The 15,968-nt window shown below is 37.7% G+C and overlaps 1 protein-coding gene across 3 annotated transcripts in view; it reads left to right on the top strand.

The window, feature by feature from the left end:
- gpr158b (G protein-coupled receptor 158b) overlaps window positions 1-15,968 on the top strand; it is a 60,281-nt gene that overhangs the window by 26,804 nt on the left and 17,509 nt on the right. For 2 of the 3 annotated variants that reach the window (XM_051869506.1, XM_051869517.1), the window contains exons 4-6: window positions 2,387-2,598; window positions 2,871-2,939; window positions 15,640-15,749. In XM_051869506.1, the coding sequence (XP_051725466.1) occupies window positions 2,387-2,598; window positions 2,871-2,939; window positions 15,640-15,749 (391 nt within the window). Of the gene's footprint in view, window positions 1-2,386; window positions 2,599-2,870; window positions 2,940-4,130; window positions 4,382-15,639; window positions 15,750-15,968 lie in introns of those variants that run through there. The other variant, XM_051869525.1, reaches the window with a different exon arrangement.

The raw sequence follows: 15,968 nt of genomic DNA, 5'->3' as shown, positions 1-15,968 counted from the left end.
TCTCAAACTAGGCACGAAAACCCCAAAGACAGAGTTTATGTCTATTTCATGGAGAGTCCTAGTTGTTAAGAGCAATATTCCTCTCACATGCACTCACATATTAACTTATGTAAAAATAGTGCCATTGAAATGAGTCTCCTCTACTTTTAAATAAAGTAACATAAGCATGGAGACAGTACTGGCAAATTTACATACAGGCAAATATGGACTAACTACAAAAAGCTGCAGTTCTGTCCAAACACGTGGCAGATACACGCATTTACCTTATTTCATATTTGATAAACCTAGGCTTGTAAATATTTCAAAAGGCCTGGGACTCTTTGAAAATCATCCAATCTGAGGTTAGTAACTATTGTGTTGTCTTGCAGAGGCTTTCAAATTGTACTTTGCAGGGCCAGATTTACTAAACAGGCATGATTCCAAAAACAAAAAAAAAATGCAGATAAGAGTGGAAAGTTCTGCAAATTAAAGAACACAGACACAGCTGGATCATTTTCATAATGACCAATGCAATCTACTAAGAGCAATGCAAATTAGCATCTGGTTTAAGACATGCTTTTTTTGTACGGTAAATAATGGCACAAATACCAATAAATTGACTAGCGCAAACCTTAGTAAATCACCTTGCATGATTCATTTAAATACTCTCCTACCATAAATTTTGCTTCTGAAAGGGAAACTCCTACAAATGCATATGCAAAAAGGTCAGCCACAAAAATAACTGTGTCCACGCCTTTTCAGCACTAATTTTGCCATGCGTGTCTTTAGTAAATCCTGACAGTAGTTTTTTAACATCAAAAGAGGGTTTACGCTGACGCATGCTGTTAGTAAATCTGGCCCATAGTCTGTTATCTGTTCTCTGTCATTGTGTGTGTGCTCTGCATTATTAGATTACTATTGTGCTGTATGCTTTAACTTGACTTCACTCCCTCAGGAAAAATCACTTTGTACAGAGACAGATTAAGAAAGTTCTTCCACCCAAGCAGAAGCTAGTTCAGGTCAGCAATAGTGTTCTTCAGCTGAAGAAGTCCACATTAACTTTAGCAGAGGTCTGCTTCAGTTTTTGAATACATATGGACCATTAAGCCCATAAAGATGATTTTAAATATCTTGATTGTTTCTCCTAAACAGCAATGAGATTAAACTATGGACACTTTTGCAGGAAGTCTCCTACTTCACTCACATCTACCTAATTCAGAGGAAAAGACCTCTGATCTCACAGAGATCTCAACAAAAGCTATACTTCCATCCAAAGTTGCAAATTTAACTTCTGCGCAAAGTTGGAATATCGCATAAAACATTTGTGACTAAAGTGTCATTTCCATCATATGTGTTCATAAGAACAAAATTGTCACTTCCTGGGATATTGGCACAAAATATCTGTAATAAAAATGGAAGTTGCTGCAGTTGGGGTTGGTTTCAAGGAATTTTATGTTAAATGTGTTTCCATCATAGTTTATGTGCATGTTTTCTTATCGGATAAAAAAAAATTTCTGCCTCAACTGTGGCGTTTTTTATGCACATTTTTAGAATTTATGCGCATCTTGCCATTTCCATCAAGAGTTTTTTTTCATGCGATATCCCAAAATGTGCATAAAATAGGTAGAAACATAGCTACTATCTCAAAATGTGCTCAGATTTGCCAAGATACCAAAGTCTGCAATGAAAAGTCAATATGAACATAAAGTCGGCATTAAATAAATTTTCCTTATCTATTTTTAAATGCATGTTATTAATCTTATTGTGAACAATTCATCCATGTATTTTTTTGACCTTGTAATATGTAATCAAAATGTCATAACTCGATTTTCTGGTAAAAATGACAGACTTCTCTCTGCCGATGTATGGGGACTTCTCCAATCATTTAGTCAGCTTAAACTTGCCCGTTTTCTTACAATTGACTGCAGCTCGTATTCAGACCTGGCTCCATCCAGTCAACAACCAATGAAATGAAGTCCCCGTCCTACATTTTTTTCCTTTTCGATAATCCTTTTCACTTAGATCACAATACAGAAGAAAAGGTCTGTCACAACTTCTGTTTCATCACGAATTTAACTCTCACTAAAACAGACCAAAGTATCTGAGCTGGGCTTTCCACATTCATTTTATAGCTCTAAACTCTTACTACTGTATGTCAACACTTTATTTCTTCTCAGCAATTTTAGGAGAACTGTCTGAGATGATGTTGATTCAAACGAAACAACTGATAACTAAGGCTCCAGATTTCGCAAATTTCTCATATTGGTAACATATTATGAGATTTGCATTAACACAACACAGTTTTGGATGAAACCTTCAGTCATATTTACATTGTTATATAAAATGGCAACACGTCAACAGATACAGTATGTCATAGTATGGTTTCTTGTCATTTATCTGTTTTTAGAATCAGACCAAGGAACATACTCTGATGAATCCTGGGAATTGTCCGGGAGGTGTTTGCCCTGCCAAGAAGGCTGTCAGTTCTGCAGGGATGACACACCATGTCTGGCTCAGGAGGACACTGCCCTCCGCCTTGCCATGGTCTCCTTTCAAGGGTTCTGTATGCTCCTTGACTTCATCAGCATGGTGGTTGTCTACCACTTTCGTCGCAACAAGGTACGCATGTTTACGGAGCGTTAACTCATCTGGAAAGGCTTTGTACTCTATTCTGCTTTTATTCTGCTAGAGTTACCTGAGCCAAAGAAAAACTAGAGCTTGATTTCTGCTTGGGCATGTTTATTGGCCTGAAAGGCAAAGACTGCTTTTCAAAATGCCGTAGTTTATTTTTTCTCTCCTATTATTTCTCTCTCTCTCTCTCTCTCTCTCTCTCTCTCTCTCTCTCTCTCTCTCTCTCTCTCTCTCTCTCTCTCTCTCTCTCGTTTTTTTAGAGAATCAAAGCATCTGGTCTTATACTTATTGAAGCGATACTTTCAGGATCTGTACTTCTCTACTTCCCTGTAAGTTCCAAGACTTTTTTTACTACCTTATCAAAATGAAAGAGGAATATCTGTTTTCCTCCCTTTCATGCTGTATATGTCACTATTTAAGATCAAAGTAAAATGTTTGAATCCCATTTTACTTGGGAACTTATTTTACCGTTTTTACTTTTATTTATACCCTTAATCCTTTTAATACTTAATTCCTTTAAATAATTATTAAGTATTAAAAGGATTAAGGGTATAAATAAAAGTAAAAACAGTAAAATAAGTTCTACTGCAGTTGTGAAGTAGTCTTAAACTATTTGCATATATATATATTTTTTAAATATGCACACATTCACTCTTACTTATGTATCTGATATGTTGAAAACGCAAAACATTTCTTGAGTAAAAAACATCTTAGGCCTATTTAATGCAGAAGAAGCTGCCTCTTTTCCGAGTTTTGTAGATATTGATAGTGGAAGCGTCAGAGTTAGAGCCCCCTCTCCTTTAGTTGTGGGTTTATTTTAAAAAGCAATGAATAAATATCCATAAGTTTAGTTAGCCTGCTATTTAGCATAAGCCTAAACCACAGCAGGAACAGAGTCCTCTCGCGTACCACAATATGATTCGCGAGTTGGGAGAGAATGGGTTTCTTGGTTTTTTTAGTATAGTATTTAAAAATTATTTAGCCCTAATTTACTCATTCTACTCACTAAAATAATAGGATGAGACATTAATTTGGGTTCCTGCATTGCGTGTGATGACATGAGAGGGGTAGGTCTCAATAAAATCTGAAATCAATGGTCACAGAAGATATTAATACCAGGTGGAGTGCATCTTGACTGACTATTTGGGATTGGTTCACTATATAAACATCTAATACAAGGTGGAAACAGACCAGAGGCAGTTTTAATTTCATGCTAACTTTAAAGGACCTTGCATCCAGGATGCAGCTGTAAAGATGCATTATGGTTTTCTTGGTTTTATCCTCAGTTGACTGATTTGTACATTCTGCACCTGAGGCTGTTTGAAATGCAGTGGTCTGCTTTTCATTTGGTCCTGTGCCATGGCTGGTCTAATGTATTACATAAGCCTGTTCAATATTGAAAGAGTGACATATTTATATCAGTTTGAGTCCAAGCTAAGTATTTGTTGGCCAGCTTTAAGTCACATTAACCATTTCAAATGCAAATTAAGGTCTCATTTTTGTCACATTTCCATGTTTAGCTGTTTCTGAAGGGCCAAGTGAAACCACATCAGAACATCTTCATTCTTCAACTAGATAACTTGTGTACATTTTTCCTGTGAATGAAAATTTGATCAAACAAAATGTGAGTGCCCTATATTTTATCACTTGTCATTTGAGAGTACTTGTGTAAATTAAAAATTGAATCTGTCAAAACAAAATCCTCAGCTGTAAAGAAGAGTTGTGTAAACTCTTAGATTCTGTGTTCTTGTTTGATTAAAAACAGGCATGTCATCTGTTGTGCTCCTGTCTTTGGTATTTTTCTTTGTTCTTAAGCTGAGCACACCTCCCAGACCATCTGTGATAGTCAACAGCTCCTGCATTTATATGAGAGATAGAGGGAGGATGAAACAGGGTAGGGATGGGAGGTTCTAAATGGGGGAATGAATGAATTACAGCCACTGATGTTTTTGTTTATTTGCACTATTATTTAGTTCTGGATTTACTAAAGGAAAACCAGGTAATGACACAAACCAAATCTATAACGAATGCAGTTGCACGCTGTTTTAAATGTGAGGTTGTGGAGCACTCATTCAGACACCTGAATCAGCTCTTTAAAATGCAAAAATTGTGCTTGACTACACCACACATCTGGAGATGTTTAGTTATAGCACTTATCTACTCATTTGATCATATATCAATTAATAACTTCTGCCTTCTGCAAATAGAAAATATACAATTAACAGTAAAAGGTAAAATTAAGATGTTAAGATGACGTTTTACATCAATAATGATTATTTTAATAGCCTTGTTACAATTTAAACGTCATAATCTGTTAATACATGAATATGTTTTTTTTCCTGTGTTATCATAGGCAAGAATTTATGCTGCCTTCACTTGCTATCAAAAATTTCCTACTTCCCACCTCTGAAGTCCTGATTACGAGCTTGGCACATTCAAGGGCTTTGTTGCTGGAAATAACAGAAATCATGAAGGGCACTAAGTTTACTCTTGCCTATTTATTGAGAAAATCTTATTAAAGTGAAAATGATATTTAGCATCCCATTCATTGACAACCATATCCACCGTGCTATCTAGATAGTCAGCTTGCTGCTGATTCTGGAAATGTGTCAAATACAGGCTATTTTCGCTGTTTATAAAATATACAATATGCTTCAACTGGTTATTCATACAAGTAAATATGCACTACTTTAATGACAAGACAAGGCAATATAGCTGTTGTGGAAAAAACTAATAAAGAATATCCGTCACAGCAGCAATCGTTCTCCCTTCCACCATGTTTAAAGTTTATGGCCTGCCCCACTCGGGAACTTGGGTATCAAAATTATCTCTGAGCTTCCTAGTGATAAATATGACTTAAGAGGGCGTACATGTCTGGTCTAGCAAACTTGTATCTATAATAATTCCGATATTACGTGAAGGCAGCATTAAATACAACACTCAATTTGAATAATATGAAATAGGGGGGCCTTGCTCTGGCTCTCTCACATTTGGTTTGTGTTTACGTTTGTTTTCATTTCTTATTTTGAAGTTTTCATGAGGCTTGTTCGGCTTCACGCGGCGCCGCAAAAATTCGACAAAAGCAATGCATTCTGGTTAGAAAATTTGTCTGACTTTGATCGGCGCGCAGCCGCCTTATGATCACATGTGCCATCAAAGTACCGCGAGAGCAAAACAAGACCAGCCGCCGAGGTCAAGCGCTGCAGTTGCTCAAAATCGGCTGCGAAAGCCTTTTTTATTTTATTTTATTTAACCTTTATTTAACCAGGCAAGTCATTAAGAACAAGTTCTTATTTTCAATAACAGCCTGGCAGGAGAGTAAAGGTCTTCTGAAAGACATACAACTATACATTACAATACATATACAATAAAAAAAAATCAGTTAAAACATTTACAGGTTGTAATAAAAGCACTCAGTAATTTTTTAAATGCACAGACTGAAACATATGTCTCTAATTTCAATAGCTTCTGTAACACATTCCAATCAATTGGGGCAGTAAATTCAAAAGCAGAACGACCATAAGTAGTTTTCTTTCTAGGGATAGTCAAAGAGATGTAATTAGATGATCTAGTTGTATATGTATTAGTTTGAAGTTGCAGCAACTTTTGAAGATAGTTTGGTAGTAACCCTAAAGCTTTATAAATGAAGATTTGCCAGTGTATTTCCCGTCTTGTATGCAATGATGTCCAGTGCAAAAGAGAATATAATTCACAATGATGCGTTCTATAAGATGCATTTGTAATCAGTCTAATTGCTGCATGATACAACACATCTAATTGTTCCAGAACACCTTTACATGCATTTCTATATACCACATCACCGTAATCAAACAAGGGTAAAACAGTGGTTTCAACAAGGTATTTCTTGGCTGATGTAGTAAATACAGATCTATTTCGATATAGAAAACTAAGTCTAGATTTAACTTTCTTCTGAAGATGAGTTATATGATTAGTGAAAGTTAAAGAACTATTCCGAGATATTTATATGACGGTACCACTTCAATTTTTGCCCCATTCAAAGATGTAATGTCTTTATTACCTTGTTGTTTTTTTCCGAACCACATTACTTTCATTTTTGTACTATTTAAAACCAATTTTAAATCATTAAAAGCTTCTTGAATTTTATTAAAACAGTCCTGTACCTGTTTCAGGACTTCATCATATGACGATCCTACAACGTAAAGAATAGTATCATCCGCATATAAATGAATATAGGTTTTCTGACTACAGATCACCTGAGAGATATTATTAATGTAGATTGAAAACAGGGTTGACGGTAACACAGAGCCTTGTGGGACACCCGTGTTAATAGTTAACGGTTCAGATAATTGCTGATCAATCTTTACATATTGGGATCTATTAAATAAATAGTTAGAGAACCAAGATAAGGTTGGATTTGACACACCAATACTACATAATCTAGATAATAAAACAGAATGGTCAACTGTGTCAAATGCTTTAGCAAGATCAATAAAAATAGCTGCACAGAATTGTTGTGTTTATAATGCATTATAAATATCATTCATAACTTTTACAACTGCTGTAATACAACTAAATGATGAATGAAAGCCAGACCGGACATCAGATAATATATTACATTTATTTAGAAAATTGCTTATTAATTAATTTCTCTATTACCTTTGTGACACAGGGCAAGACTGAGATTGGACGATATGAATTTGGATCTGTTTTATCACCACCCTTATAAACTGGGGATACAATGGCTATTTTCCAGATTTTAGGTATTTCTGCTGTAGTTATAGATAAATTAAAAATATATGTTGAAGGTTCAGATATAATTGATGCACCTACTTTAAAAAAGAAGGGATCTAAAGCATCAAGTACATATATTCCGAAGTCTAAAGGAAAGCCAATCAGTCTCCGATTTTGAGCATCCTGCTTTATGCCAAAGTATATTTTTTTGATGTAAGAAAGTGACTAAGGTCCGATTTATCCATGGGCTACAGCGATTTTTATGTCGAATTGTTTTTAGGGGGGCATGTTTGTTAATAATCATACTAAAAGATTGGTAGAAAATGACACCATGCTTCTTCGACAGTTGGAATTAAACTGACTTTGTGTAAGTCCGCAGCAGCTAAATCATGTAGGAAGGCTTGCTCATTAAAATTTTTAAAAGAACGTTTCAAATGAATTATACTAGGTTGATTAAGCGTGCATTTTTTCCGGATACATGCTATAAAGCAATGGTCACTAATATTACAAAAAACATCAGATTGATATCGATCTGGAGTGTTTGTTAAGATCACATCTAAAAGACTTGCATTTCCTAAGCATTTATTATCATACCTGGTAGGTTTACTAATAATCTGAGTGAGATTTAAGGAGTCAAATTGGAGCAGAACATGATCAGGTGGATTTAACATATTCCAATTCAGATCTGCCATTAATATAAATTCTGAATTAATATAAGAACTAAAGATTGTTCCAAGAGTTGTTAAAACACAAGATGGAGCTGATGGAGGATGACAGCAACCTGCAACTGTTATTGAACTATTCGCAAGTTTTATTTTTAGAATAAGAAGTTCAAATTGCTTCGGGATAGATTTTGATAGGATTTTTGAACACTGTAGATAGTCCTTTACAAAAACAGCAACTCCTCCACGTTTAGATAATCTATCTTGACAGGAAATATTATATCCAGTTATACTAATTGACGAATCATCAATGGTCTTTTTCAACCATGTTTCTGTAATAACTAATACATCAAGTTTTGTGCTTTCTACCCATAATTTGAGCTGGTTTAGTTTTGATATAAGACTCCTTGTGTTTATGTGTAGAAAGCCAAGATTCTTACGAGAACAAAATTGATCAAAATTCAAGTCTGAGTCTAATGTGGATATATTAGTTGAAGATAGGGGACCAGGGTGCACATGAACATTTCCAGATATAATCAATAGTAATATAATCAGAGTATGACTACGTGAAGTTACATTCTTGCACTGACATTTACTCATACTTTCAGTAGAATTCCTAAAAGGCAAAATGATCATATTTGTCAGCATTTGCATTAAGTAACATAATAAGGGAACAGGAGTAATCAAAACCGTTTGCATTCTATTGTAAAGGACCCGAAGTGGTGGAGAATATAAACTTAAGTTCTTTGAGTGGGTCTCAGTGCAGGAATATGATCTGCTATCGTATGTATTCACTGTGTTGATACTCTTAAAGGTATGTGGAAAGCAGCACATTTCAAAACACACCAGATAAGGACTGAGCAATACTAATAAAATTAAAGAAATTAAAAGGCATTGCATTTTTTCTAGTGTGCTATGCAAGCTAGTCATAGTAAATGAATAATTAAATAGGCCTATGTAGATAGCCTATTAATCATAGGAATTAATTTAATATTAATAAAAACCAGTAAGAAGCGTAGTCCTCCACCTGCAACCAGCAGATCTCGCCACCTGGTGGCAGGCTAGTGTAGTTCATCTCGAACAAGCCTTAAGTTCCTGTTTGTCATGTGATTCCCTTATCCCATTACATGATCTTGCCATGTGCTTCCCTTATCAATGTGTCATGTTCTGATTGGTTGTTCTAGTCATGTGCCCCATGTTCTCATTGGTTCATTGTTTAATTGTTCACAGGTGTTCCTTGTTAGTGGTTTGTTCTTGTGTATATAGCCCTCATGTTTCCATTGTCTCTTGTCTAGCTTTGTTTCCCTTACCGCTATTGGTCAGTTTAAGTTCTTGTTTAAGTTCTTGTTTAAGTTCTTGTTTAAGTTCTTGTTTAAGTTCTTGTTTAAGTTCTTGTTTAAGTTCTTGTTTAAGTTCTGACCCTATTCATTTTTTTAATTTTCTAACCATTTTTTAATTTTTGATCTTCTGTGCATGTATCACCTCTAAAACAACTTTCTTTTTCCAATGAATGACGTTAAAAATCCCTCTTGTTTTTTTCATTCTCTCCTCTCTAACCACCTGGCTCTGTTCTGGTATTTAACGGCCACTTTTCACAATCCAATAAAAATATTGACGCTTGATGTTGAATGTCCTGTTCCATGTCACATTATTTAAGTAAAATGGGTTGTAAATAATGTTTCATGTTCACTTTTTCTAACAAATTCAGTTTTCATGGCACAGCAAACTGAATTCTGATGTGATTTTAAGCTCTGAATAGATGACAGTCGTCAGTGAGCAAATCAAATATGTGCATGCACTCAGATGCACTATGGCTGCGTATATTTTCTGTCGTGACATGCTGCTGTTCTGCTGTGCAGCGTTATGCATTATTAATGAGTCCATCAAGTTCTAGCGCAACTTGTTAAAAATAAATCCTCTGATTAATTAATGGCAGAGTGTTGGGGGGGAAAGGGGGCCACCTATTTGTCTCTAGTCTGATGTTACAAATATGTCGCTTCAATTCTATTGCTGTCCTTGACTCCCTGCCCTAGAGTACTGAAGGTACAAGATTTGGACCAGTTTTACAGTGAAATTTAACAAGAGTATTTGACCACCAGGATCTGTTATGTCAAAACAGCAGCCAACCGCTGAAACAGTTTGTAGCCTTTCGTTTCTACTGCCTCACTGAGCATTCATAGTATGAATTTACATACACATTGGACCATAAAGGACCATGTGACGTTTTCAATTATTTAACCTGTTAGCGTTCCACTGTACCTCCAGCGGTACACATGCAGTGCATCCGGAAAGTATTCACAGCGCTTCACTTTTTCCACATTTTGTTATGTTACAGCCTTATTCCAACAGGGATTAAATTCATTATTTCATTATTCATATATCTCAAAATTCTACAAACAATACCCCATAATGACAACATGAAAGAAGTTTGTTTGAAATATTTGCAATTTTATTAAAAATAAAAAATGAAAAAATCACATGTACATAAGTTTTCACAGCCTTTGCCATGAGCTCAGGTGCATCCTGTTTCCACTGATCATCCTTGAGATGTTTTTACAACTTGATTGGAGTCCACCTGTGGTAAATTCAGTTGATTTGACATGATTTGGAAAGGCACACACCTGTCTTAATAAGATCCCACAGGTAACAGTGCATGTCAGAGCACAAACCAAGCAATGAAGTCCAAGGAATTGCCTTTAGACCTCCGAGACGGGATTGTATCAAGGCACAGATCTGGGGAAAGGTACAGAAAAATTTCCCAATGAGCACAGTGGCCTCAATCATTCGTAAATGGGAAAAAGTTTGGAACCACTAGGATTCTTCCTAGAGTGGGTTGCGCTGGCCAAACTGAGCAATCGGGGGAGAAGGGCCTTAGTCGGGGAGGTGACCAAGAACCCGATGGTCACTCTGACAGAGTTCCAGCATTTCTCTGTGGAGAGAGGAGAACCTTCCAGAAGAACAACCATCTCCGCAGCACTCCACCAATTAGGCCTGTATGGTAGAGTGGCCAGACAGAAGCCACTCCTCAGTAAAAGGCACATGACAGCCCGCTAGAGGACTCTCAGACCATGAGAAACTAAATTCTCTGGTCTGATGAAACAAAGATTGAACTCTTTGGCCTGAATAGCAAGCGTCATGTCTAAAGGAAACCAGGCACCGCTCATCACCTGGCCAATACCATCCCTACAGTGAAGCATGGTGGTGGCAGCATCATATGCTGTGGGGATGTTTTTCAGCGGCAGGAACTGGGAGACTAGTCAGGATCGAGGGAAAGATGAATGCAGCACTGTACAGAAACATCCTTGATGAAAACCTGCTCCAGAGCACTCTGGACCTCAGACTGGGGTGAAGGTTCATCTTCCAACAGGACAATGACCCTAAGCACACAGCCAAGATAACAAAGGAGTGGCTACAAGACAACTCTGTGAATGTCCTTGAGTGGCCCAGCCAGAGCCCTGACTTGAACCTTATTGAACATCTCTGGAGAGATCTGAAAATGGCTGTGCATCCAACCTGATTGAGCTTAAGAGGTCCTGCAAAGAAAAATGGGAGAAACTGCCCAAAAATAGGTGTGCCAAGCTTGTAGCATCATACTCAAAAAGACTTGAGGCTGTAATTGGTGCTTCAAGGGGACCTTTTTTTCTTTTCTTTTTTTCCCCGTTTTTTTTTATTTTTAATAAATTTGCAAAGATTTCAAACAAACTTCTTTCACATTGTCATTATGGGGTATTGTTTGTAAAGTTGAGACACAGCAACTTCAGCTTTCTTTTTTTGTCAGTTTTTTTTTTTTTGTTGCCAGTAAACTGAGTGCATTTGAATCATTGCTGCTTTTACATGAAGATGGGCTTGATGAATGTAAAGCACGGTTGTTCATAGCCATATGTTGGAAACTAATGTGGCACCTGCTGCTAAAAATAGGCCTAGTATTCTGCTACACATCCACATGATGCCTCATCAAGTTGGACATAATTTCTAGCATGCATCTGGTAAGGATCACCAGTGAACATTTCTGTGCATCTCAAATGAGCCTAGTATAAAGCAGGCAAAACCAACAGAACTAAGACAACAGATAACAACGTTTTTTTTTGTTTTGTTTTTTTTCCCCCCTAATTTGGTTGTTGTTTTGGAATAACTTCTTGTATGGACAATTTAGTAAATGTAACCAAAATGTGAAATGACTGACTTACATTAATCTTTTCACTATCCTAATGAGTGTAAAAGGCATGCGCTCATTTATTTATTTGAGAGGAGACGTGCTGCTAATTGAGTCTTCCTCATGGTTAGAAGCTGCACATGGCAGAGCTCTTTGATTACACTGAAGGGGCCGTTTTGCTGTTTGCACATTTAAGAGGGAGACTGTGGATTGGAAATCTGTACTGGTGGCTCTCCTGGGGGAGATAAGAACAGATGCATCTTTCCATCAGTCTGCGTTGATATTTATTTAATTCTGCTGCTTTAAATAAGACAGGCAAGAACAAAAGGGACAACAGGCTTCACGGATAATGAAGAATTCAGCGAACACTTCGCAGACTCAGGAGGATAAAGACCAAGGATTAAACGAAGACAGTCTGGAAAGCTTGTACTTATACTTCATTCACACACATTATAGCATGGGTATATTTGTGCGTTTAAGAGAGTTTTTGAAGATTTGAAGGATCTGTCACATTTCTAATAATGGACTGCACAGCTTTGTATGGGAAAACGCATACAAGGTTTTTATATTTTACAACTATATCTGGGTAAATCTCATGAAAACATGTCCTGTTCACTCGAAATATAAAAAATTATTTTGCATTAAGAGTTTGTTTTAAGGCCTGTATGCGTTGACATTATTGTGACAGTTCGACACATTTCCCCCTCTTAAGTTCTCACTATTGTTTTTCTCATTACTTAAAAACATCGTAATGCTTGTAAAATATATTTCATTTTCTTAATATATTTCATTTTCTATAACCTGTTAACTGTCACCACCACTTTTAAACATAGATCAGAACTGAAATGGTTGTAATTCATGAATGTTTTAGAATACAGACCTATGGTTGGTCTCTTTTAAAGAAGGCACTCAGCAAATTATTTCAGAATGTCCTGAACAAACTTTTTTTTTTATATATATATACAAAATACATATTTGTCACAGTTATGGACTCTTATTTTGATATTCTGTTTTGTTTCCTTTAGTTCCTTTAATTTCCCTGCTCTGTTTAGTTTTGGTTTCCTGGGTTTCTGATTATGTCCTTGTCTGTTTCTATATTTACAGATTATTCCCAGCTGTGTCTTGTCTAGTTCTCAGTATATTTATACTCCCTGTTAGGTTATGTCCTTTGTCGGCTATCATGCTTAATTTATGTGTAGTTTGCTCCTGTGTTAGTGTTCTCCTGTGTTATTCTCCATGTTCATTCAAGTGTCAGAGTTATGTTCTGTTTTGGCATGTTTCATTGTGTTTTGGTTCTGTCTTTTTTTTGTTTGCATGTTTCTCAGCTTGTTTGATTATCATTCCGTTCATCTGTTGTCTCATTAATTATCTCATTGCTTCCTGTCTATTTATATCCCCAGTTTGGTTCTGTTCCTGTTCTTGTAAAAAAAAAAAACACTTGGACTTACCAGCAGTGTGTCTTCTCCTTCTTGAGAGAAGAACTTTAGTGAAGTATTTGGGGTGGGTGCTCCTGCACAGCTTTTCCCCTCTCACCTTCTGCGAGGCAGAGGAGGAGGAGCCCATCAGCCCCGAGTATACCATTGAGCCAGAGATAGCCACCCAGTCCATCCCAGAGCCAGGAGCGGACCTCTGCCGACCTGTAGTCTGCAGATCCAGTTCATTTCCTCGAATCGATGCCTTTTCCTCCGATCCTATCCGGTTGTTTGGATGCTCCAGTCCCATCCGGAGACCTTCCTCTTCCGACTCCCTGGTTCCATTTCCGTCACCGTCCAGTCACCTGGATCCCCCATCTCTGCTGGTGTCGTCCAGCTCTTTGGATCCGCCCCCGCCACTAGCTCCATTAAATTCGCCAGCTCCGCCCCCGCCTCAGGCTTCCTGAACCCCAGCTCGTCACAGTGTTATTGATTCCCCGGCTTCACCTCGGCCTGTCAGCCTATCAGCTCTGCCCTGGCTCTGCGCTCCCTCAGCTCCACTGCAGGCTCCTCAGGGCTCCCTCGTCCTTCAGGCTCTGCCTCCACCATGGACTTCTGGGTCTCCGGCTGAACCTCGATCCTCCACCTCTTCGACTCCACCAGGCTCCCCCTTCCCTCCAGCTTCCCCATCGTCCTTACTCCCTCCGTTGTCGCCCCGGTCTGCCAAGCCCCCATCTGCGCCTCGGTCCTGTGAGTCAGCAGCTCCACCTTAGGCTTCCGGGCCATGGATGTCACCCTGGTCCGTCGACCTCTCAGCTCTGCCTGGGTTTCCATCTCTTTTAACTCTGCCTCCGTCAGTCAGTCCCCAGGTTCTGCCCAGACCTTCAGCCAAAGCTCCACCCTGGCTCCTCCCTCTACTGGCTCCTCCTGGTCCGTGTCCGTCACCACCTCCATGCAATCCTCCAAAGCCCCCTCCCTCCACAGTTGGAATATCAGTTATGGGAGGGGGGACTAATGTCATGGTTATGGACTTTTATTTTGATGTTCTGTTTTGTTTGCTTTAGTTCTTGTTTCCTTGCTCTGTTTAGTTTTGGTTTCTTGGGTTTCTGTTTATGTCCTTGTTTGTTCCCCAGCTGTGTCTCGACTAGTTCTCAGTGTATGTATACTTCCTGTTTGGTTATGTTCTTTGTCGGTTAACATGTTTAATTTATATGTGTAGCTTGCTATTGATTCTCCTGAGTATTCTCCTGTGTTATTCTCCATGTTCATTTAAAGGTAGGGTAGGTCATTTTCATAGAGGCTAGCCATAGCAAACTAGCATTGAAAGCATAAGATCACACCATCCCTTCAGAACATCTCCAAAGCCACGCCTCCTCCAAAACACATGAATGCATACAGCATGGAGCAAACAAAAAGCGTCACGAGACGGCATAACTACCTCATGTCTCAAAGCACATAACATTACAATAATAATGAATGTAAACAACTTAAAGAAAGCTGACCTGTACCACCTGACTGCTGCAAATTCATTTCGGCGTTGATAGTGTTGCCATTGAAATGCATAAATTCCAGTCACGAACCGCTCTGAGTATAACGTCACGGATTTCCATCTCTTCCAAATTATGGTAATTATGGCATGCCATGAACACACGTAAGCTTGTTGTTTTGGTTCAGGAGGAACTGTAAAATTTGGCTGCTGTTTTGGTTGCGGTGCTCGTGACTGGCGTGTGTCTTAACTCTGCATAGCATGAAACATTCTGATGACGTATGATGTATACGTGCGAAAAGGCTGTGCAAAGGGTATGTAAAAACATACGTTGACAGGCAGGTAGGACATCCTATCATATCCCTCGGACCGAGCAATAAAAAGCATGCCAAGTGTCTTGCTATGCAAAATATAATTTCTTATTACTTTCTTTTGATTTAAAATATAAAATATAACTAAGACATAGTCTTGACAGGTTTCATCAGATTGAGCCAGCTACCTTTTTCTAAAGAGAATCAGAATATCTGATGTGAGAAATAAATGCAAAAGAAATGCAGTGATTCATGAATTTCAAAATGCCATGTTTTTATCTTTTCTCATCAGGTTATGATACAGTATTTTAATCCAAGTGTTTTCCGGTGTATTCTCCTGAGATGGGTCCGTTTGCTCGGCTTTGCCATTGTTTATGGAACAGTGATTCTCAAACTGTACAGGTAAAAATAATGCTGCCAATGTCACTAAATGAATGATCAGAGATAGTAGTTTTATACAACAATTTAAAGTATACGTACATAGACATATTGTCTTTTTGAATTGAATATAAATGTAATAAATTAAGTAATTAACAGTCACATATGGTGAGTTAACCTTAGGTAACAGTTAACAGGATTTCACTTTAGTTAAAATTACTAAAAACTTTTATACTAAAAACA

The sequence above is a fragment of the Ctenopharyngodon idella genome, chromosome 2 (genome assembly GCF_019924925.1).
Source record: "Ctenopharyngodon idella isolate HZGC_01 chromosome 2, HZGC01, whole genome shotgun sequence".
In the NCBI taxonomy this organism is placed as follows: Eukaryota; Metazoa; Chordata; class Actinopteri; order Cypriniformes; family Xenocyprididae; genus Ctenopharyngodon; species Ctenopharyngodon idella.
The sequence above is the reverse complement of the archived record's forward strand: the minus strand, read 5'-3'. Positions and strand labels throughout refer to the sequence as shown.